We start from the raw sequence: 23,936 nt of genomic DNA on the forward strand, positions 1-23,936 counted from the left end.
CAATGCCTCAGGCTGAACTATGTAAACAGTTATGCTTGGAATGTACTGCTGGAGGAACTGAAAACTAGCAAAAATATCAGTAAAAGAAAAAAGTGACCAGTAACTTATGCAGACCTGTCAAGATTATAGAATATGCCTCCTCTTAGACTCAGAGTAAATCATTAACTTCCTTCAAAAATAGACTTGCTAGATAAGGGATATAAACAATATCAACATTAGGAAACATCATTAAACATGTGTTCTCCATGTTTTTTACCATGTCTATTATATTCTTGGGATTAAAAGCTGGTTAACAAGAGAAGAAAGATAGTAGGTCATAAGACTGGCAATCATACATATGAATCTCTAAACAAAGGTTTTGAGATATGAGATGCAAACTGCAAAGATATGAGCAGGAAGTCCACCTCCCACTGTTATAACCACAAACTGAGGTCCATACTGCTGTCTCTTAAAATGGAATCTGTGATGGTGTGATGATATTCAAAGAAGTACCGTGAATCACTGCTGCATGATTCTTTCTGCCTACAGTCACCCAAAAACATTGCCTGTATAGCACTGCTTAAATTACCATTGATATGTTAAAAGGAAATAAAAATGATATGAGTTAAAAAGATTTGCATCAAAATGATGCAGAGATCCTTAGAAAATCATCTGTACTTATTTCTGCTTATTAGATATCTATATGCCTGTTCTAGTATGTACTATTGTGCAAGCCATAAATTTACGCAGCTTTAAAACAGGAATGGTCTGCATATTTAAGATTATATAGAGTTTAATTCCTCTATCATTTTTTTTGAAAAGGGATTAGTAATTTCAGAAATGCTTACTTTTTTCACTTTGTAGTAGGTGATGTGTCATTGGCTATATCTTTATGTGCTCTGTATATTCTATTGCGAAGTAACTGATAGTCTGTTTGAAAATAATACATTTACCACATCATTTCCATTGCATTCTCACAGTTTTATTGGACTCATTCTGCAAAAATTTAGCTATATCCTCTAGTATCTTTGCACAAATTAAATTCACAACAATGTATCTGGGTAACTCATATTGCTTCTTTCACCTGGGGTGAAATTACATTTATATGTAAACCAAACCAACACAAACGACTAAAGGTCTAACTGTGCCAGATAAAGTAAAGAAACAGCACAGTACAACCACCGGTTAGCAGCATAAAATTCAAGGAGACTAAATAAGGCTGTATTTAATAAAATCAGGATAACCTTTTACATATGCTTCATCAGACCCTCAGTATACACAAACCAACAGGTACATTTAAAAAGCACATTCATAAAGAAATTACCCCATCAAACAACTAGGCCAGTTAATGATGTAATGGCCTTGATTTCAATGCTGACTTTAAAGGAACATTGTAAGTTAAGCCTGGTGTTCTATGGTGGGGACATATTTAATAGAACAGAATGTGGGGAGATGAGGTGGATTGCCACATTACAGGTTCATAGAACACCAGGCTTAAATTACAATGTTACCTTTAAAGCCAGCATTGAAATCAAGGCTATTACATCATTAATTGGCCCAGCTGTTTGATAGGGTAATTTCTTTTTGAATGTGCTTTTTAAATGTACTTGTTGGTTTGTGTATACTGAGGATCTGATGAAGCATTTTTATGTGAAAGCGGTTATCCTGAATTTTATTAAATACAGCCTTACTTAGTCTCCTTGAATTTTTATGCTGCTTGCCATGGTGGTTATACTGTGCTTTGCTGTTTTCAAATTACATTTATATTTTTAATAACAGGAAAGTCTGCAATGTAGACCAAAGTCAATATTACTCATAGGTTAACCATGATGGTTGCCCCCTTTCCCCTATTTCTATCTCATCTAGTTGTTAACCCCTTTCCATGTTCTGTCATGTGTGAGAAAAGCCTTATAGGTTGAAACTATAAGGTTAAACATGGGATGGCTGTGGATGAGCATATATTATTCTGCTCGATTCCAACTGGAATATTCCACAAACAATGCAGATCCCTTTCCAATAATACAAAAAAGTGAAATCTTCACAGATAACAAAGATATACAGAATCACAGATCAAATAATATCAATATATTATTAATGGTTATAGGGCAACCCTATATACCAGGGCATTACACTTTACTCTGATTTCCTTATGATTTTACAGATTAATATAAAACTCTACATGAAATTCTTGATTATGTAAGTATACTCATGGGTAAATTGGGACTTTCCTTTTTGAAATGTATTATAGTGTTAGATATTATGTTTGTTCAACTAGATTTTTATCTGGCTTTCTACTTCTTTATCCCATATAATTAGTCTTGGGCATAGAAATTGCAGAAATTACTATATAGATATACTTGGAAAGATAGGAAGAATAGAAAACCTAAATGGAGCCTGATGGATACAGCTAAAGATGGGGACTTACTTTTTCTCAACCTTGATGCTTACAGCTAAGCCTTATATAGTTTGATACTTGGTCTTTGAACTTGGCCCAGTTCCTCTAGTTAGGGCTTCCCTAGAAGCTAATATGCTAGGCAGTGTCCCTCATGTAGTATCCATTAGCACTGTCACTGTTTATGAAGTCATGCTAAGGTCCACATTACAGTCAATGCACTGAGACTACTGTTAATGTGCACTGTCATCTTTGCTATACCGGGCACGTCTGACCTAGCTCGAGAACATCTGGATTTGACTGTTGACCAAAATCTAATATAAAAAGAAATTACATTTTATTGGATCTCATTGAGTTGACTAACCTTCTAACAATTGCATTTGCTTCCTTAAAGTTCCTAGGAAATAAATCTTACTTGAAAAGGTCAGATTTCTGCAGGTATCTTCAAATATGCTATGACCATTTCTCCTCTTTTCTTGATATATTTCCTATCATATTCTCTTGCTTTAGTGGATTTCCTTAAGCTTTTCAGGTACAAACATTATTCCTATCACTCCAAATTTCCATATGGTGCAGTTTCCTACTGTGTCCTTTTTGCTTAAAATTAACCAAAACCTGAAAGCCTATAAGAGTATGTTTGTTAATATTTGTGAGAACAGAGATACTAGCATAACATTGCTAACCCTCTCAGACTTAGACTCCTTTCCAACCATCAAGGACTGTCTGATGTTTCTATATTATAGTTCCTGGACTTCTTCTCCACCATTCAGTTTTCAGTATTTTTGAAAATGGCCTCCTATGATTCTTGTGTTTCATTAGAAATAAATACCTTTTACAAATTTCTGCCTGCCCATTAGAGTGAACCTTCATGTCTACCATTAGCAGTTCTGGGATCCTACCTTCATATAGATCCTGCTGTTTGGATAAGCTCTATTCATCCCAACAAATCTATTCAGTGCTGTGTTATTTTAGAGGTTGTCAGTACACCTAACATCAGGGATAAATTCATCTATATCCAAAATAAACAGCTTAAGGTCTGTGTTAACTGAAATGTCAATAGCTTTTGCTAAAGGTAAGTGTAGACATAGCTGTTGACAAGTTATTTATTTCACAACAAAAATGATTACGTTTTGATTACAGCAAAAATGATTACAAAGCAAAATCAAACTGTATTTTGGATCACAGTGTATTCATAGATAAACATAGTCTTAATGGGACTGATAAGCAGGGAAAGTAGTATTTGAAAGTATAATAAATAACTATAGGTTAAGAACCAGACTAAAATGCCTGTAGATAAAGTAGTACCACAACTTAAAAACAGTTATGAACTATCTAAAACACTCTCCACAGAAGCTATTAAAGTGTTGGTCATAGATTTTCTTTTACCAAAACTGGAGTATGCACTTCCAGCAAATGTTCTAGATTTAGCCTACAATACAAATCAGTTTTGGGGTATCATGAATAAGATATGCAAGTGTTTTGCATACCTGACCCTCTCAGTCGTAGCCTTTTGTAAATTGATCTCTTCTACAACAGTTCAGCCTTACCCCTTTGCTTTACAAATGTAATTCATTTTCATCTATCACAAAGTCATGAACATTTGAAGTGTATTTCATCTGTTATACAAGGTTGAAACACAGTAGTACAGAAGTTGTTAAATAGTTTTAGGAAGTAGAACTTAGTGAAATACCCATAGCCCACTTTTATGGGGCCAAGATCTTCTAAGTCCCTGGAGATTGCAGTCATGTGAGAAAGTGGCAAATCTTTTTTCTGCGAACCCCCTGTGCTGGTTCCAGTTTCCTTAACTTATCCCAAGAGTCTAAAAATAGGAACATTTTGGTGCTGGTAGCCCACATGAATGGGGTCTATTAAATAGAAAAATAGTGAGTGACCCTATATCACTTGCTTTTATGGGCCCTGTGGCTCAGATATTTTTGAGTAGTAGCCCCAGTGTTTAAATGCTCTGAGACTCTGGAGATCTAATCTGATTGACAGCAAAAGAGATAAAAATCTTTTTAAACCACCAGAATAAAAATAAGCAACTTTTGAGCTAGATTCTTGGGGCAGTGCTTTCACTCACCGTGTATGAGCTTCATCAGATCCTCTTCTTTTAAATGTTACTAAGGAAACATATTCAGATTCAGAACAGACTATGGCCATAAAAACAAAATTAGTGAGAACTAAAATATAAAAGCTCAGAAGAGAGGAACCAAAGAGGTTTAATAAAAAAAATGAATTGCTTTAATTCATTGGATGTGATCTAAACTAGAACATCATGTAAGAAAAGTTGCAATAAAAGACATAATGCATTGTGAGCAAATGAAAAATAATGATTACTCAGTGGAAGTAATTTCTAGAGAATATTTTAAGTCCCATTAAAACACAATCCAGACATGCACAAAATGTCAGAGGAATCTATTTTCCAATTAAATTAAAAGGTGGTAAGTATAGCAATATCCTAGTGAAATTCCTTCATGTTTTCTTGTGAAAAACTGTTTGTGAATACAGATGTGCTTTACTGCAATTCAGGATTAAACCATGTCAAGAAGCAAACTTATACATGGGGTCCATATTCTGTCCATTGTATTAGGTACCCAGTCCACAGTCTGGTGTGCGACATAAAACAGATATCTAGACTGATGTCCTGAAAGGGGAGTTAAAAATAACCCCAGCCTGGCTCACATGGGCCAGGAGAATCGAGGGAAAAGCAGAGCATCAGCAGGAAAACTTATGGAAGGAAAAGGTATAAAAATTACACAGGCTGTGTCCTAGGAATCCAGTTTTGAAGTAAGGAGTCTTCTTGAGGAAAGAAAAGGGCATTGTGGTAGTCCAGGGGAAAGATGATGATTGCTGCCAAGATGGGTGATTGTGGTCTATTTGTGTGCTCTTATGTGGTTCACGTTTGTCGGCCTACTAAGTCTCAGGTTTTTCTGTGAATGTTGGCATCCAGGTCCATTCTGTATGTCCTTCTCTCTGTTGCTGTCAAAAGTCTCATAGAAGAGAAGGAGGGTTAGAGTTGCCATCATCCAGATAAGTGATTTAAGGGCAGATGGGAGTAGGCATGGTGGACCTTTAACATTTCATTGGGTAGAATCGAGAACTGAGGGGGATTGGAGTACTGGTGCCAATTTCAAAGTAATCTAATGTCATTCAATCTTCCTTGGGAATGTAATGGTAAAGAGTCTGGAGTTAGGAAAAATGGTCATGGTTAGGACTTCTAATTTGCAATACACTCTTGACAGAAATGTAGGTGTTGAACCTCTGCCCATTACACTGTTAGCAAAAGCACTCCCCCAAAGAATCCTGCTCAAAATATGCTTTCTTTATTCAGTTGATCTGAAAATATTTATGTTTTGACTCTATTGGTTTCAAATATATTAGTTTTCTAGAATTACAGGGCTTTTAAATACAGACATTACCATGAAGATCTGAGCCACAAGCCCAGTAAAAGTAAATGGTTTAGGGTCACTCGCTATTATTTTTAACTAATAAACCCCATTCATGCTAACCATTAGCATTGAAAGGTTCCCACTTTCAGTAACCAGGTCTCTGGGATGAGTTAAGGGAATTGGACACAACACAAAAAACACAGTTCTCAGAATAGAGTTAAAGGAACTAGGTATTGCAAAACATTGTCTATTACATCGATTATTAGGGACTGCGAAAGTCCCCACATTTTCTTACTACTAGCTGATTAACAATGAAAAATGTTCCACACACTAACTGCAAAACTATCCCTTGGCACACCTCACTACGCCCTCAGAACTAGCAATGAAAATACCCTCCTGCCAAGCAGACTACCTTTTGAACCAGTCAGTGATAAAATAGCATTTCCCAAGGTTGGACATGCATGGTGGAGTTAGCTGCCTATTGATATCCAAACTAAATAAGCTGCAGAAAGATTTTGTTTTCTCAGACTGTAAATGTATTTGTTTATTTATTTGTATCTGTTTACTGGGGTTAGTTACACATAGTAGGTAAATGGTGACCGAGGGAATCAATCTCTGGACTGCAGAATGAAGATTATTAACAGATGATAGGCTTAATCCCCCGTTGTAACTGCTGAATCCTTAACCCTCTGATCTAACATCTGGGCAGTCTGTTTCAGAGACAATGGTTAACAAGAACTAACCATCTAATCACAATTCACTTGAGCTGCATTGAACTATATATTTGTGTGTATAAACTGCTGAACATGCCAACACTTTGATCTCTAAATATAGGTGAACCTCCTTTTTGTATGTTATGTTGGACACTTTCTTTGTTTTCTACAGCTGGTAGTCTTTATTAGCTGTAGTATGTCTCAGTTTTGTACTTACAACAATGTTAATATTTGCAACTTATAAATGACTAATTTTAAATATACGTAATTTTCTCAGTTAGTTCAAGTCAAGCCTGAAGATGATCATAAGATAAGCACTGCCTTCTGGTAAACAAAACAGATACATAAAATAAATAAATACCAGAGTATGTGAGAATAGAAGGCTTTTGCATGAATGAAAGGGAAACGTTACTTACCAGGGCATTACGAGTCTAATTGTATTTAGTCTTTATAGGAGGGAGAGGAACAAGCCCTTTTCAAGATGATATCTTAACTCTGTCATTTCCATTAGCAGGATGTTAACTTCACTATGTCCTCAAGTTTAACATGACCTAGTCTAGATTTATTAGACAGCCCAATGCCTTGAGCTTATTTTTTGTGATTTTGATTAACATTCCAAGGATGCTTTAGCAATACTATGTGGCATCAGACCAGTTAAATGGTGTTGAGACTCCTGGTCTATTGTAGGAATCAGTGAGAGTGTCACAAGAAGTCTGTCTGGAAGAAAAACTGGCAAATTCACAGCATTTGCTAATGGCACTAGCTGACAGAAGCTGAAAGCATCTACAGAAAATAAAAAAAAAAAAGTTTAAATAATTTATTCTGCTAAGATGGACTTTCTTGAATCTGTCCTTTGGCTCAGTCTAATCACCAGAACAGTTACTTCTTGGTGGTTGCCACAACAGTATAACTAAATATATCAAATTCGATAATCTTAAGAACAAGCAAACAAGCTAAGGATGTGCAACTTAAGACTTACTGAACTGTCAGAAGGGAATGGGGGTACAGACACAGGTAGATTCTTGGAATGATAGCTCTGATGGCTGTGCAGCTTTCTAACAACCAAACTACAGAAAGAGCACATTCAAGATTTTTACAGCTGCTGCCAGGAAACAACTCTGATAGGTAGAATTCTCTGGAAACATTATAGGAGAAAGGACCCTTTGAGATTCTGGATTGTTCTGTGTGCCTCTACTTGTACTTGCATAGTTATAGGTTAAGGAAACTCCAGCTCTACTCAGTGGCATACCGCCTGCTCAGAGGCGATCTGTGCCTGACGTATAAAGCCATGTCCAACCCGGAATTAATGGACATGCTGCACCTCAGAAAATCCAAATCCCATAGAGCTATGCACTCGAGAGACTTAAACCTCAGCACTGAAATAAATAGGACATGCTGGAGGGACAGATTCATAACCCAGAGGCTCCCTTCACTCTGGAATAAAATCCCAGTCCAGGTTAGGCAGAGTCCCTCATTGACTCTCTTCAAGAGGAATCTTGATGAGTGAGGGTGGCCTAATGGTTAAGGTGTTTGCCTTACAAATACAAGGTGCAGGGTTTGAGTCTTACAAGGGATAATTGGCTAGGCTTAAAATGGCTCGCAAGGGCAGTTAGCTTAGTACCAATCTATGAACCTATGAACCTATGGATGGGGGATCGTAGGTTTACCCCGGGTATCACTTCTGTGTCACTGCTAGACAGAGGCACAGTATACTAACCTCGAAAAAGGGCATACCAAAATTAATTTAAAATGGGTGGTGAAAGCCAAACACACTCTGGCTAGGCTTATAAATGCCCTAGGGCAGATAGCCTAGTATGACCCTATGAACCTATGAACCTATAGCATCTTTCAGTATCATTTCAAATCTAAGGATAGCAAATATCACACAGTTGCATCACGCAATATTTTAATTTCAAACTGGTGAAATGCAGCTTCCTGGCATCACTTTTCATAAATGTCCAAAATCCAAACAAGATAAATATCCATGTCCTCAAAAGCATTAAAACCTTCTTTCCTTAACACTGTATTAAATATTATTTCACTATTTATATTTAGGTCCATATTAGTATGACTGTCTCATGTCTTAAAGCCAAAGAGATCCATTAAAGCAGGATGAATGCCTCATGTGTCAAAGGCAAGGAGATCCGTTAAAGTAGGCTTGCCAAAGAAAAATCAATTTAGGGCATCTTTGATATTCCCCATTTAAAGTAAAATCAGATGTCAAATCTCTCAAAATAAACATCTGCTCAAGATCTTCTAGTACTTAGAGCAACTCCCAGGAAGTGGACCCAACAACAGCTAGCACATAACCTGATATATTGTTATCAGAGTCCCATAACAGCTAGCACATAACCTGATATATTGTTACCAGACTCCCATAACAGTTAGCACATAACCTGATACATTGTTAGCAAAGTCCCATAATCCACCTGTCTCTGTAGCTCACACAATTTCATTTGGTGCTCTTCTAGAGATCATGTATTACCTGATACTTTTGCTTGCAATCCTTCCTTATCATCTGAAAATTAAGGAATTGTATCAGGAGCATCATTTATCACATCTTCTCACACACATGGTCCACAGGCTGCACAGACATGTAATTGGTTCAACATACTTGCTTTAACACCACATTTAAGGCTTGGAAATGATTATTATTAATTCTGACAGCATTTGTTTTACCCTATAGTTGTATAACAACATTTCACTCTGAATATATATCTTCCAGTAATTGACTAATAGGCAGTATGCTTACAAAAAAACAAAAAAAAACAACAAAAAAAAAACTTAGTGCCGTCTTCAGCAAGCAGCCACTTTTCGTAATGCAGATCATATGTCTCAAACTCTTAGGATAAGAATTTGGACAAAGGGAAAAATAGTGGGGGACAAAGGAGCAAAATCAGGGGCAGATTTTAAACTTAGCTCTTAAAGAATATCAGGCTTTACATTTCCATGCATTTTTTGGAGGATTTGAAGTCTGGAACTCAAATGTCTGTCATTATTTAATGACTTCAGTCTTAAATGATTTGCCAGATAACTACACATTTTATGTGGAACGGACCAATAATATAAGGTAAAAATGTGGATATTTTGCAAATTATGGACAGTTGGTATGATGCAGTTGTATCTTCAGGCTGTGGGGTGAAATTGTACAAGCCAGCTATTGCCACACATTTAGTGTCTTGATTTTTAGCTTTAAGCATTCACTGTCTCTATTATGCATTACTGCAGACTCCTAGAGTGACTCCACAGACATCCGCCACTATCTGCAGAGTTTATAAGGTAATGTGGAAGTGGAAGTAGGTTGCCATGTCATTCCGCTGGATCACACACATTTACACCTGCCAACAATTTAGAGTCCCTGATCCACCTACTGCATGTTTTTTGGAATGTCACATGACATCAGAGCACTTGGAAAAAATGCACACAAACACTGGGAGGACATGCAGACAACACACAGAAGGCACCCCAACCAAGAACCCAACGAAATAACCTCTTACTCTAAGATGGCAACCCAAACCATTGCACTTATGCATTACATAACTATATTATTATTATTATTATTATTTTAAGAATCATTAACTGAGTACAATATATAAAGATTACAGGATATTATCATATCCAAAAATAAAAAGCATTGTGAGAACGGAGCAATACTGCACAAGATGTTGTTATTCTGTGTATGTACAACAAATGTGACCCCAAGTTAGAGAAGTGTGTGTATTTAGTGAGAGTAAGTCCTTCCAGAGGCACAGGACTCAGGAATTTCAGAAGTGTGAAACAAAAAATCTATTAAAAAAAGCTAGTTGTACCAGAATGCTTATAAAAATGGAGTATCAGAATATATATACAGTCTTTAAAACATATTAAAATATGCACAATCTTGAAAAAAAGACAGGAAGGAGAAAGATAAAGGATGTGTTAAACATTTTAAGTAACTCAAGAAAATCATCTGTGTGCAAGTTGGGACTCTTTAAAACCAATGATGTATCACAACAAAGACTACATTTAAGTGGTACTGTGTAAATGGACCACATAAAATATGACAAAGCATTGTTTTTACCATCAAAATGTGTAGTCCTGGGAAAAGTCTTCCTGAGAAAAGTAGGATCAATAATACAGAAGGAGAATTCAAGAATTTTATAAGGTGGGTATAAGGTTATTGTTTTTGGTAAACCTCAAAAATGCATAGGGTGGATACAAGTCTTCAGTGCTTAACAGGTGGTAGGAAAATATAAATTAATTAGATCTGCAACTTTTTTAGATGGTAAGGAACTGGGTAGACTAGCTCCAGAAGCAGTCTATATCAGCCATCAGCCAAGTGTCATTTACTACAGCAGTTTTTGATTTCTTTATATGCCATTGACATTGCAAAAACAAATCCAAAGCATTAAAAGGAGACTCACCTGAGAGATTCACGTTACCGCAAACAATGTGACTACAGGCAAACTCCATCAGTTTTCATACACAAAGATGCTTTTGGACCTATAATATGAAGAGTATATTTTTTAAAAATATACATTTAGTCAGTAAATTCTAACGAGTTGTTCATCATACAATTAGAAATTAGACATGTGAAATACTTTTTATGTGCTCTGGCACAAAGCAAATTTTCTAAACACTTTGAGAACAGTTGAAAGCAGATAAACATACTTTTAATAATGTAGTGTACAGAAGGAATGGCTATGAATTAATGTATTTGGCTACATTTGAGATCTGAACAGTTTCTGGATTTGGAGACGTTTAAATTATTTTTCTTTTCATTTTTAGACTCATTTTATTCTTTTTAAATATCAACTAAACCAGTTCTGAAGTGAAGTTTTCAGCTGTACTGCCTTTTTTTGTGAGGCATGAACTGGCTGCTCTGATATGTGTACTTTAATTCTAAATGAACCTGCAAAAGTGCTTTATTATTTCACTGGGCAGTCTAATCCATTAGTTTTAATAACATAAAATAAAATATTTAATATAACTGCTGAATGTAATGCTGAACACAAAGAGGCAAATGTATCAAATGAAATACCAAATCATTGTGAAGAATAAAGGATATTTAGCACATTATTTGGGCTGTTTTATTGTTTCTAATCTACTAGCTTTGCAATATCTTACCTGAAAAACATGTTTTGGTTTTGTTAACCAATAAACTATACAAGGGAATTAAGAAATACAAAACTTTTCTTAAATGATTCATCCTGGTTTATAAGTAAGTCTTGCTTTTGTTGTATATATGACAATTGAAAGTTCTGATCCAAATAAGCAATAAGGACTAATTTGTATAATAATAAACTGACTTGAACTTGCTTCTGAGTTTCAGTAATTCCGTGCTTTCTGTATCATAACTTATACAAATGTTATACAACAAACATACAAATCAGAATTAAAACATCACATGAACCAACATAATATCAAATACATAAAATGGAGGAAAAATAAGAAGCCTGAGGTACATGGTACATGCAGAAACTATTAAACTAAATTAGACATTTTGGAGTTTCTAAGTACATTTGACATCTCTGGTTGTCAAGTACAACTACAACAAACACACAAGTTTGAAATTTGGAAAGTCTGTAATGTAGGAAGAATTTATTTAAAGTTAAAAATAGTTAATTTTGAAAAAAGCAGACTCTTCCTCAGTAATCAGATACATTATAAAAATGAACATACATTAGTAACATTAAAACATCATCTATTCATAAATAAATATGTAATTAAAACTAAGATATTTTTATAAGTTATATTTCCTAGGAAATTTACTACAAATGAAAAATCTCTCCTCATTGTCCAGTTTGCACCACTACTTTCCCTTTCCCACTATCAGTGCATTATTCTTATTACAACCCAGACAGTGAGAAACAATATGATGGCATGGGACTGGTCCATCTTCTTTTACCACTAGGATTTAAGGCAGATAGGTCTCGGGCAGCTCGACAAATAAAATGTTCCCAGGCCACCTAACTCCTCCAGTTTTTCTAGTTTGCTGTGTGTGAAAGAATATACCTCCAGATCTCTTTTGCCATGTGTAAGAATAGTTGTATCTACTGACTGTCTCAAGCTACTGTTTATTTTAGGAGGTTATTTATTTTTATTTTGCATGACCTTTGCTAGAATTGTTTAGTTTTTCACCACCTTTGCCATTCTGGTTGTAGCTGACTTCTTACTCCCTGATTTAGACATTAGTAATTCTGTTTAGTTAACTTGCTTTTTTCTTCATGACATTTTTTGGACCTTTCTCTGCATGTGTTATGGATGGAAGCTCTTTATCTCATTATGTTCCTACTTTTTGGGGGGTGGAGGAGATCCCTGAGTCATTACTACCACTATATAAACTTTTAAAAGTTTTTCAGATGTATGCAAATGTCAGAATGACTGCTTTAGCTAGTAATGCATTTGTCAGTCCATGGGAATTGTGTATGTTTTCATGTGTGTATCTTCATACAAGAGTTAATTATTTGATTGTGTAAAAGCCCTTCTGGGCTCCAGTGTCAGTGATAGCCCTATTTGAATCTGGTTCAAACTCTTCTGAGATGTTTTAGAGTTTTATCTGCCCTGCCTTTACCCTATCCAGTTTGTGGCATAGCCCTTGTGGTACAGATATTTCTTTTAATGTTTTTGGGAGAGATATCTGCCATATGGCGTTCAGAAGCTTTAGGTTGAACTGTTGTTTCCTGCCATTTAATCCTTTGTTACACAAGTTGACATTCATGAATTTTCCTGTTTTCTTTTCTTTGTAGATAGCTCTATTATTATTGTCATTCCTTCTTTTTGGAAAATATACTCCATTTGAATTTGGGTTTTATGTATTCCTCCATTTGAAACCTTTAGGGTGATCCTTATATCAACTGAATGTTTAGCTTTTAATATCTTGCATTTATGTTTCAAAGGTACCTTGGATACTCTTTACCTTCCCATTATTTCCTTTCTACTCCATATTTAATCTCTTTCACTAGGATTACGCCAGTCATCCCAGTTCTTACTCTTTTTGGTAAGGCACCTGGCTCTGGTATTGACCATTGCATTTTTAATGTAATTTATTTCTGGCTTAGAAGACTCATGTTCATTGAAGAGTTTTTCTGTCACTGGCTTTGCACCCATAAATTTGGTCCATGCTAATTCAATTCCTGTGTCATTAATGGATTGATTTATGCCTAATGTGACTTTATCCTTTTCTTCTTACTTTTTGAGGTCCCTCTTAATTAATGAAGATGTTTGTTTGTTGTTGGCTTAGTACATTTTTACATTGGGCTGCAGTAAAACTATCTCTGCTAAGTTGTTGTTATTGATGAAACTTTTTGCTCTTTTCTCTGCCAACCTACCTCTTAATTCTTGATGTCTCTTGTACTTTACCTCATATTAGGCTTACTATTCCTGGACATCAAAAACATACTGCTTTTAGGATGTTCCTAAACACCATTTTATATAAGTTTAGTAATTTCTGCTTTGTTTACTTCATATCAACCCAAACCTTAATACACCTTACGTTCTTTTGCTTCTTCAGTCTATATAAATATGTTGTTGTGTCTTTCGGCTTTTCCCGGTTAGGGGCCGCCACAGCGGAACTCTGGTCTGCTAATGATTGGCAGTAGATTTTTATGTGCCGAGTTGCCAGCTCTGACACACAACCTTCAATGAAGGCATGCCCATTCATGCATGTCTCCACACAAAAGACGTTCTAGCTGAGAATCGAACAGGACAAAGTCTTACTGTGAGGTGACAATGCTACCGCAGCACCACCACTGCATGTCTCAATATTTCCATTATATGTAACACTACTGTATATAATTTTAGCAATTTTAGTAATTTTAGTAATTTTGGCTTTGTGCCAGCTGCTTTGTATTATGTTCACACGTTATTGCATTGTACTGGAGCTTTTCTCCTTGGGTCTCCACCGAAAATGGGCACCTTGCTTAGTTGGACCAACCCGGTTATCAAATGTGAAATAAATAAATAAATAAATAACATTTCCATCACTTTCACATCCATTCCAGGAATGTAGGTTTTTGCTTAATAGACAATACCCCTCATCCAGGGACATTCTCTATCCCCCTTGGGCAATACCCTTCATCCAGGGATATTCTCGATCCCCCTTAGACAGTACCCTTCATCCAAGGATATTCTCTAGCCCCCTGATATTTACATTATTCTCATTCTTGCAGTTTGCATAATTTGAACCAGATCTTGATTCTTGGGCTCGAAGTCTACTTGTCTACACCTGTCATAGTTTTCAATGAGTGTTAGCTTTATTCCCTCTTCTTCTCATGAGACATTTGTAGGTCAAATATCTCTACTTCTGGTCCTTCTGAAGATGCTGTCTTTTCAGACAACCTTTGCAGTGATCTACCTAGCAAGTTACAGAGGAAGATGGACTAGTCCTGTCATATAGAAAAGTTGTGTACTTGTCATAATGACAGATCTGTAGGATGAGACTGACTTCCTCAGTGACCTCACCCCCCCTTCCCCTGACATTTTAAACGGAAGTAAGTAAGTGAGTTTTTGTCTTCTTCCTTGGTTTCTACTTTTCTTTTGCTCTGACTTCTGTGAGTTAACTGTGATTTGGAGAACTGTGATAAAATGCAGAGCCATAGGTGGGTCATCTAGTGCGCAATGCTGCCCACTGATCTTGTGCTACACACCCACAATTCTTCACATGAAAAGCAAAAAAAAAGTACATTCCCCTAATGTGATGCTCTATACAAGGACCTGTTTTTAGAGAAAAAAAGGACTTCTTCAGCTTTAAAATGTAGCAAGATGATTGTAGCATATGGCTCTGCTACATACAAAACCCTGACCCAGAATCAGTCTGTCTATGAATGATTTATCACCCGATTTCCCATGAAAGTGCAGTGCACTACTGCAGAGACTGACCTTTCAATTTTTTTACAGCAAATGGCACTATAGCTGAAAGCTGACATACCTTTCTTATTTATGCACTGGTGTTCAGAAATAACTATACAAAAATAAGGGTGTAGGAACTACACTTCCCAATCATACCCCCTAGCACCTTGCACCTGGGGTGACTGCCCCTTCATCCCAGCTTTACTATGCTTCTTGTAAAATAGGAGGACTTAGATGGCCTGGGAAAAATTTAGCTGTTAAGTCCTCCAAGTCCACTTGGTCTAGAGTCGCAGCAGTAGAGAAAGCTAAAACAGACATGGTTAACCAATATGCTACATCTACTCTTAGCATTATATTTTTTCTGTTCTGAAGTTTCCTATGTTACAATTTATGTTTAGTTAAGTTTCTATATGTTTTTCTTAAATAAGTGACAACATTGTTCCATATATGCTACATATGTTGTATTGATGGGGATAAAAATCATTGTAAAAATAAATCACAATATATTGGAGCATTTAATGTGATTACAAGCTGCAAAGTTGTAGCAGAGCTGTAAGTAGGATGGGATGAAGGGACTGGCTACCCTGGGAGCAATCTGCTCTGGGACATCTTCAGCAGTTGCCAGTGGAGCATGATTAAAGTACCAGCAGTATTCGTTTAAGAAGCACAGAATGATCAAAACAAATCTAGCTATCTTATAAAACAAAGCTAAAAGATATACTGGGCTACTACTTATGTTGGCTTCTGAGTTGAAAACACAATTTTCAAAGTCCTTGCAAGTGCTAGATCCACAGTCTGTACTCAGCTTCAGCAGACAATTCTGTAATTCTTTTAGCTTCTGTAACTTCTGCAACCTTTTTTTGAAATAAAGTTTGTCACACAATTTATAATTTTGCAAACAAGATTTTCTGTCTTCAGTCTGAATTTAAAAAGTTGCTCTTCCTGTTTCCTGATGACGATGGATAACACATGTTAAATACATCGACTATATTTGTAATTCCATATTGCTTATGCAAGATTAGTAAAAAAAAAAACAGAAAAATAAAAACAAAATGCAAAAAAAGGAGTATCTGATGCCACTGATGGAGATACACCTCTTCACTACTTGTGTCAGGGGTTGCCAACTGCTTTGGAGTATTGTACATAAATGGTGGGATGGAAATCCACTTAGGCTTGTCAGTCCTAAGGTTAAGTTTCAAAAAAACTAAAGTGAAAACATAAGGTTCATATTCTTGCAAACATGGCATTTAGAGAAAGTCATATTTTGAGATAGAATGTGGTATAGTAACTGAATGGGAGAACTGAGGGCTTTGTCATATCTAATTTCATGCCTGGCAGCAAAATTAATTTCTCAAAATGGTGGATATTACAACAATAAAAGTAACCCAGCTGTGAAAGGCTTATAACAGAAAAAGCTCCTGTTTATCTTTTTTTATGTATAATGTATGAAATGCCTGGCAAAGTAAATGGTCTGAACAGTGCATACGTTCTAACTCCATTGTGTGGCTAGTTAAAATACTCCAAACTATTAATTAAATACTATTTTCTTGTGGTTCTTTCAAAAGTGCTAAATACTCTATAGCAATTTCATTCATCTGTTAGTATGTTTAGCTGTCAGAAACATTGGATGACTGAATAGAAGCAAATACAAAATACAAAATGATTTATCTCATTCATTTTTACATTCAGAGGGTGGTGGTAAGCACAAAAACTTACAATAAAAAGGCCCTGCTGTACAGTTTCTTGTGGAATATTAAGCTCACTTCCTCATAACAATCTAAGTGCCAGATGCAATAACTAAAAGTTTTTTAAGCTATAAAAAGAATAGACAGGAAATTGTCGGATGTTGTGAATCTTATAGTGATCTTTTAGGTTTTGCTGCTTTTACCAGGGCAGAAGTAAGCACTTCCTGCTTTTTATGCAAAGTACTTGTATATACACTAGAATGCTGTTTCATGGCTGTATACCAGTCTGCATGACTATATCTAAATTTTCATTTGTGCTGGGTGTAGACAAGTGTGTTGATTCACACTGGAAATATTTTTTCCATGTTGATTAGCTAGACTATGTTGGCTAAGGAGAGTTGGGAGAATGAATTGTACGATATGGCAATGGGCAGGAACATCAGTGATACAGAAGGGCTAATGTGCAAATATCTGTAAACAAATGATAGCACATCATTTCATTGTATCATTAACTTTTAAATACATAAATAGGCTAGAAACTGAATGCCAGTAGGGGTACATTTGTGGGTGGGGGGGGCTAAGAAAGTATCAGTGGAAGTAAAATCTCACAGGCAATTGGTGCATTTACATAGGGATGGTGAGCATATATGCGAATGATAAAACCAGGTTGTAACTATACACTGAGACAACAAAGATCAGCATGAAGGAAGACCAACCTGATGAAGACCTGTTCTCTGTCATTAATGGGAGGAACTGGGCTGACGTACTACAGAAAACTCCCTACAGGATGTACCATCCTTCCACCTTCCACCATCCTACACTTCCCAACAGCTATGCAAAAACACACTAGAGTAAAATATACTGAACCATCAGGGCTACTGTGATTAACATCAGTATATGTGTATAATGCTACTGGCATAACAAAGCAAAGAAAAATTATAGTTCTCATAAGATAATCAAGCTGCCACTTTTATCAGCCTCTGTAGACATAGATTCCTCCACGTGAAAGGCCATATCAATAACAGGGTAGGTAACAGATAAGGGGGAATGAGTGTGGCACTGGGAGATTTCCAGTTAGCCCACATTTCAGTGAAATAAAAAAAAAGTAGTGTAGCCTGGAAATATTATGCAGGTGTCCACAATCTAGTCTGTTTCCAGAAATTCGAAGTATGATGCAATAACTTTCTCCATGTCATTATTTTGAGATACAAATAACAGCGGAAGCTATCCTTTGTGACACTATCTTATTTCTGTCTCACAGACCTTTTTCTTATGAACTCAGTTAAATCCACAAACACACTAATTTGTCTGAATAACGATTACCAAGGTGGATAGCTCGACTTACCACTCCACATAATTAAAACTTTTTTATCTGCATTACCTTTCTTCCCCTCCTGATTTGGAGCAGTCCTCCTGTTCATTGTGCTTATTACAAGCATACTCCCACCATGGTGGTTGATTAGGTATCACAGGGGCAGGCCATACCCTAACTATGCCAGAGAATTAGATTCAAACAGTAATTCTGAACAATCCTGGTATCAGAGACCAGCCATGGGTGAGGTAGGAGATGATTGGCTGAGGGCATTTTGACATGTCCTTACTAAGGACATTAAAGTTAGGAGGCAGAAATCTGACTACCAAGTCTTAGCCTATGACTCTGATATTGTCAGTACCTCGTGTCTTCCATCAGCTTTTACTATAGACTTAGAAATTAGATAATCTCCATCTGCAGCTGAACCTTCATATGAGATAATGCTAGAAACTGCCAAATATTCCGTTCTTTTTAACTCATTTGCATTGTGCAAATAATAACCCTACAAATAAAAAAGGGAAAAAAATAATTTGGATAAATCGGATTAAAAACACTCACACAAGCTGTGTGCAACAATATTTTACTTGTTTGTGTATTTGTTTAGTTACCTTATTTATTCATTTGAAAACACTCAAACTATTCTTAATAAACACGTGAAGTTCAATTGTTCCTACAGAATTCCCTAATCTCACCTCGCCTATATTGTCTTATATCTTGCCCTTCCTGTCTTTGTATTCTTTTTTCTTTGCCTTAATTTCCCTTTCCACATGTCTTGCTGTCACCCACACCTACTTGTGCATCCTTAGTCACCTGTTTTTAGAACATATTCTATGCAACCAGATGTATACTACACCTGTAATTCCTTAGCCAACTAATCTGTTACGGAAGTCCCATGTATCGTGAACCACTTCCTCTTTGAACCTATACAGTGAAAGTCTTCATTATGTTTATGTGACTGGCATGAACTGGGCATTTTTCACTAGTTGCTTGGAGATGAAATATCCTCCCAAAATGGACTATGCCTTGATCAAACTTTTATTTTGTGTGTTTTTTCAATAATCATATCCTGCTAAGGCTACACAATCTCAAGTATGTAAATACTGGAAGCACAATGCAGACATGTAAAATGCCATTTTTTGTCTTGAATTTTGCAAAGAATATCCAAAATTGCAACCTATTCCTTATTTTTACTAAGCATCAGGGCTAGCCACTCAGAGGTGTAAAAACTGGCTCTGGTTGATTTGGTCATGTTGACTAATTGTGCCAAAAATGGGCATGAGTAGTTACTGGTGATAAGTGGGTTGGGGACCTGGCTTAGTCCAACCTACACCTGAGACCCATGTTAATGGTGAGAGGGGGTGTTTGCAGTGTGAGCCCACCATAAAAACCCAGATACCGTGGGTCAATATGCAACTGGCTGGCTGGTGTTCAGTTGCCCAGCTTGAGTTAACTGGGATAGCTCTGTTGAGCAATATCTGAATGTAAAACCAGTCAACCTGCCAAACATGAACTAAATATTGCTGCACTAATTATAGGTTCACTTACAGCACACAGCATGGGAGTGGATGGTATGATGTTAAAGAGGAGGCTGGATATTCTGTTTATCCAGGAGGTAGGATGGAAGGGCAGTGCAACTAAGTCACTTGGCTTGGGATTCAGAGTCTTTTACTCAGAAGGAGGACAGACTATAAATGGTGTGGAAATTGTGGAGAAGGAGAGGCTTCAGAATTAATGACAGACTCATGGCAATTAGACTCCAGTATAAGAACAGTGCACTATTCATAATCTCAGACTATGTTCCACCACAGGGTTGTGATAGTGAAGAACAGAGTACATTCTGAAAGCAGATGCAGGACCTTCTAGATAAAGCAAGATGACATGAATTAGTGTTGATATTAAGTGACCATACTGGGGCAGATAAAAGCAGCATACGAGCACTGCCTAGTTTCACATGGGTGGGATAACAAGAATAAAGAATGAAAGGCCAACTAGATTTCTGTCTGGCAAATGGACTTGATGGTGACCAACACATGGTTCAGCAAAAGAGACAGTCACAAGATCACATGCAAGGGTAGCCAACATGCAACCCAGGTGGACTTCCTCCTAGTAATGAAAGGGCACTGGGGTAGAATTAGTGATTGCAAAGTCATTCTCAGTGAAACAGTAAGCCCACAGCATAAATCACTAGTTGCCACAATCAGCTGCAAGCAGTGGTCAGAGAAGGCTGTATGGTCAATAGAGACCAGGTGGAAGACCTGGAAGATGACTAGATGAATTATTCAGGCCTCTAGCACCCCAAAAAAGTAGGAAATAGGTGGAAGTGAAGAAGAATTGCATCATCTCAAAACAGCATGCATGAGGAAGATATGTAGCCAAGCCAGGTATGGAAATAAGGTACAGAAGGAAAGCTGGTGGTGGAATGCAGAAATTCCAAGTAGTCATAAAAAGAAAAAGGAGTGCAGGGAAAAAGTGAGAGATAGAAAATATGAACCATTTTGAAAAGGAATACTGGTTAACTAACAAAGAGGCTAAGGGAGGAGTTGCAATAGCAAAGATCAAGGCATCAGTCGCACTCAGCCATCTTCTGGAAAGTAATTCAGTCGATAGCACAAAGAAACTAACAGGTTACAAGGCAAAGTCAGAAAGATAAAGAAGATAGTCAGACACCCTTCGTAAGAGATGTCAGTAACATCCTGCTCACTGGTCCACAGGACATCAAAGGCATATCCAGCAGCTTTTGAATGATGAAAATCCCACAGAAGCTGTATTGCCTCAGACACAACCTAAAATGAAAGAAAAGGAGGATCCCACTATAGAAGAAGAAGGAACAGCATTAGTGAAAATGAAGTCAGAGAAAACAAGATCCGATGAGGTCACAGCAGATATGATCAAGATGTCAGGTGAGTTAGAGGAGAAATGACTTCTGAAGGTGCTCATAACAGTATGGAGAGAAAGGTGTATACCAGATGACTGGGGAGTAAGCATACTAGTGCCAATGTACAAGAACAAAAGGAAGATTCACAACTGTGGGCAGTACAGAGATATAAAACTCCTCTCATACTGCATGAAAGTTGTGGAGAGGGTGACTCATGATTGGATATGCATAATAGTATAAAGTAAGATTGGAGATGAGCAGTTCAGATTCAGATCAGGATGTAACATAACTGACTTGATGTTTGCAATGGGACAGATGATTCAGAAGAAGCTAAAAATGAGGAAAGAGTTCAGCTGGGCATTTCAAGACTTAGATAAAGCATATGACAAACTTCCAAGAAAGCTGATTTGTGCAGTTCTGCCATGGTTCAATGTCCTAGAAACATTGCTGAAATTAGTGCACATTATGCACACGCACCCAATGACTAAAGTACAAACAGTGTTTGGTCTTGAAAGATGCATTCCCATTGAGAGTAGGCATGCATCATGGCTCAGCTCTGAGCCCACTGCTGGGTATATTGCTGATGGATTAAATTAGCAAGCAGGTCAGCGGGGACAGATTGAGAAAGTTGCTGTATGGAGAAGATGTGGCATTACAGGTAGTCTCTGAGCAAGAACTTCAGCAAATGATAAGGGAATGAAATGTAACAATGAAGGCACACTGGATAAAACTAAGTATAGATAAGACTGTTGTAATGGCAGCAAATGTGAAAATCAGAAGAAGATGAAAATTGAAATAGAAGGAAAAATAGTGGAACAGGTTAACAACTACAAGTATCTCTGAGTGCTGGTTGAGGAGGAAAGTCTGAATGAGGAGGTCAAAGCTAGAATCAGGGGGGCTGTAGCCATCTGGGACATAGTGTCAGGCTTAGTATATGACAGAATACCAAAGAAGCCGCAAAGTAAGGCATGCAAAACTAGTCTGACCAGTACTACAGTTTGGTACAGAGAGTTAGGCAGCAAGGACAGAGCAGTTGATGACGCTGTAGGTGAAGGAAATGAAGTACCTGAGACAGGTAGTAGGATGCACACTTTGGGATGCATGAAAAAATGAGGATATCAGAGCAGAGAAGGTCAAAGAGAACAGATTACAATGGTTCAGGTACATGTGCAGAAAAGCAGAAGACAATCTGGTGAAGAAGATGTGTGCCGTTTTTTTGCTTTCGGGCAAGAAATCGGTGGAATAACATAGTAAAAACACAGATTTTAGAATTGTCCCTGATTTAGGGATTTTGTCCCTCCTTTTATGTTTGTCCATGATTCTTGAGCAAAGAAGTTAAGATCTATGCTGTGAAAATATGTAATATGCAATAGAAGAGATCTGGGAGGTTTGTCATGTATGATCTCCATATGTACATGTTTTTCTTTTTATTGGATAAAAAAGGTGCAGTCTAAATGGAAAAGAAATTAGTCTAATATTAAGTAAACAAAATATGAAACTGCTTCAGATAAACTAGAAAATAGTATCTTAGCTTTGTCCTAGGACTGTCAGCTGTGTTCCTGTATTTCACCAGGCTAATACTAAAATTTCTTTTTTTTTTCCACATCCTCATATTCTTTATGCTTACACCCTTATTAAATCTGTCTCAAACTAATTTTTCTGATTCCCTTATTGACCAATATTGGCATATAATTTTCTACTACTTCATCTAAGTACAGTTTAACATGCTCACCTCGATATTTCCTTTCTTGTGAGACTCTGCAGAGGAAAACTTATCTCCTGCCCCTAACATCACCATTGTTTTCTTTTCATATTCATTTTGCATTTATCATCTATATAATATTTCTTTTCTTTTCATTCTATTCATCTCATTTCCATTTATCTTGGATATTTTCAACAGATGTGTTATTTACATTCTTCTTTTACCATTGTATATTTTATTATGAGTGATATTAATCTACTGTTGAAATGTGTATTCTGTAATGCTTTTCTCCCTGGGTCTCCACTGAAAATGGGTTCTTGCCTAGTCAGATTTTCTCAGTAAACAAGTAATAAATTATATATTCTCCAACTCACTTTACCCTCCCCTCTTCTCACTATGGTAGTTTCATTTTCCATTTATTTTCAGATAGGAATCTTTTTCATTTATGTCCTGCGGGGATTCCCTTATTTTCCTGCAAGCCTTTTTTGGCTGTTGAGATTGTTTTCTGTCTGTCACTGCTGGTACTGTCATGGCTTTGCAGTTGACAGCCTATGTTGCATCATTTAGTTATTGTGTGACGTTTAGCCCATTAATCTAATGTCTGTTCAATCCTTTTGGACATATTGAGTCTAAGGACATAGAATACATCCCTTTCACCATGTACTTATTAATCGTTCTTAGGATTTACATTGTACAGCTATTGCTAAAGTTGTATGCAGATTACTACATGTTTTCATCTCAGAATAAATTGTATGTGGGGTAAATTGCTTCTTTTTTATACAAGTAAAACACTACAATACATCCAAGCACTTCTGTTAAATTCTGCTTAGGCACAAAGCCAACACATTACAGGTTCATAGGTAAGTACTAAGCAATCAGTCTACAGGCCATTACAATCCTACCTAATAAACTGTATTAAAACATTCTCTCCAGTCTCAAGAAGGACAATACAAGATGGAACAGTGATAAATCTGAGGATGTCTATCCACTGATCTAGGTTTTACTTGTAGGTGGCAGTGGTGATGCTTTGATTGACATGAAGTGGATGTTTTTCAGATAT

At 36.7% G+C, this 23,936-nt stretch overlaps 1 protein-coding gene across 1 annotated transcript in view; it reads right to left on the reverse strand.

The window, feature by feature from the left end:
* LOC122791721 (circularly permutated Ras protein 1-like) overlaps positions 1-23,936 on the reverse strand; it is a gene marked incomplete in the record, with an annotated part of 735,169 nt that overhangs the window by 677,969 nt on the left and 33,264 nt on the right. The window contains 1 exon segment of the mRNA XM_044059620.1: positions 10,877-10,955. Coding sequence (XP_043915555.1) covers positions 10,877-10,925 — 49 coding nt within the window.

This window comes from Protopterus annectens, chromosome 17.part0 (genome assembly GCF_019279795.1).
Source record: "Protopterus annectens isolate FY-2018-M chromosome 17.part0, PAN1.0, whole genome shotgun sequence".
NCBI lineage: Eukaryota > Metazoa > Chordata > Ceratodontiformes > Protopteridae > Protopterus > Protopterus annectens.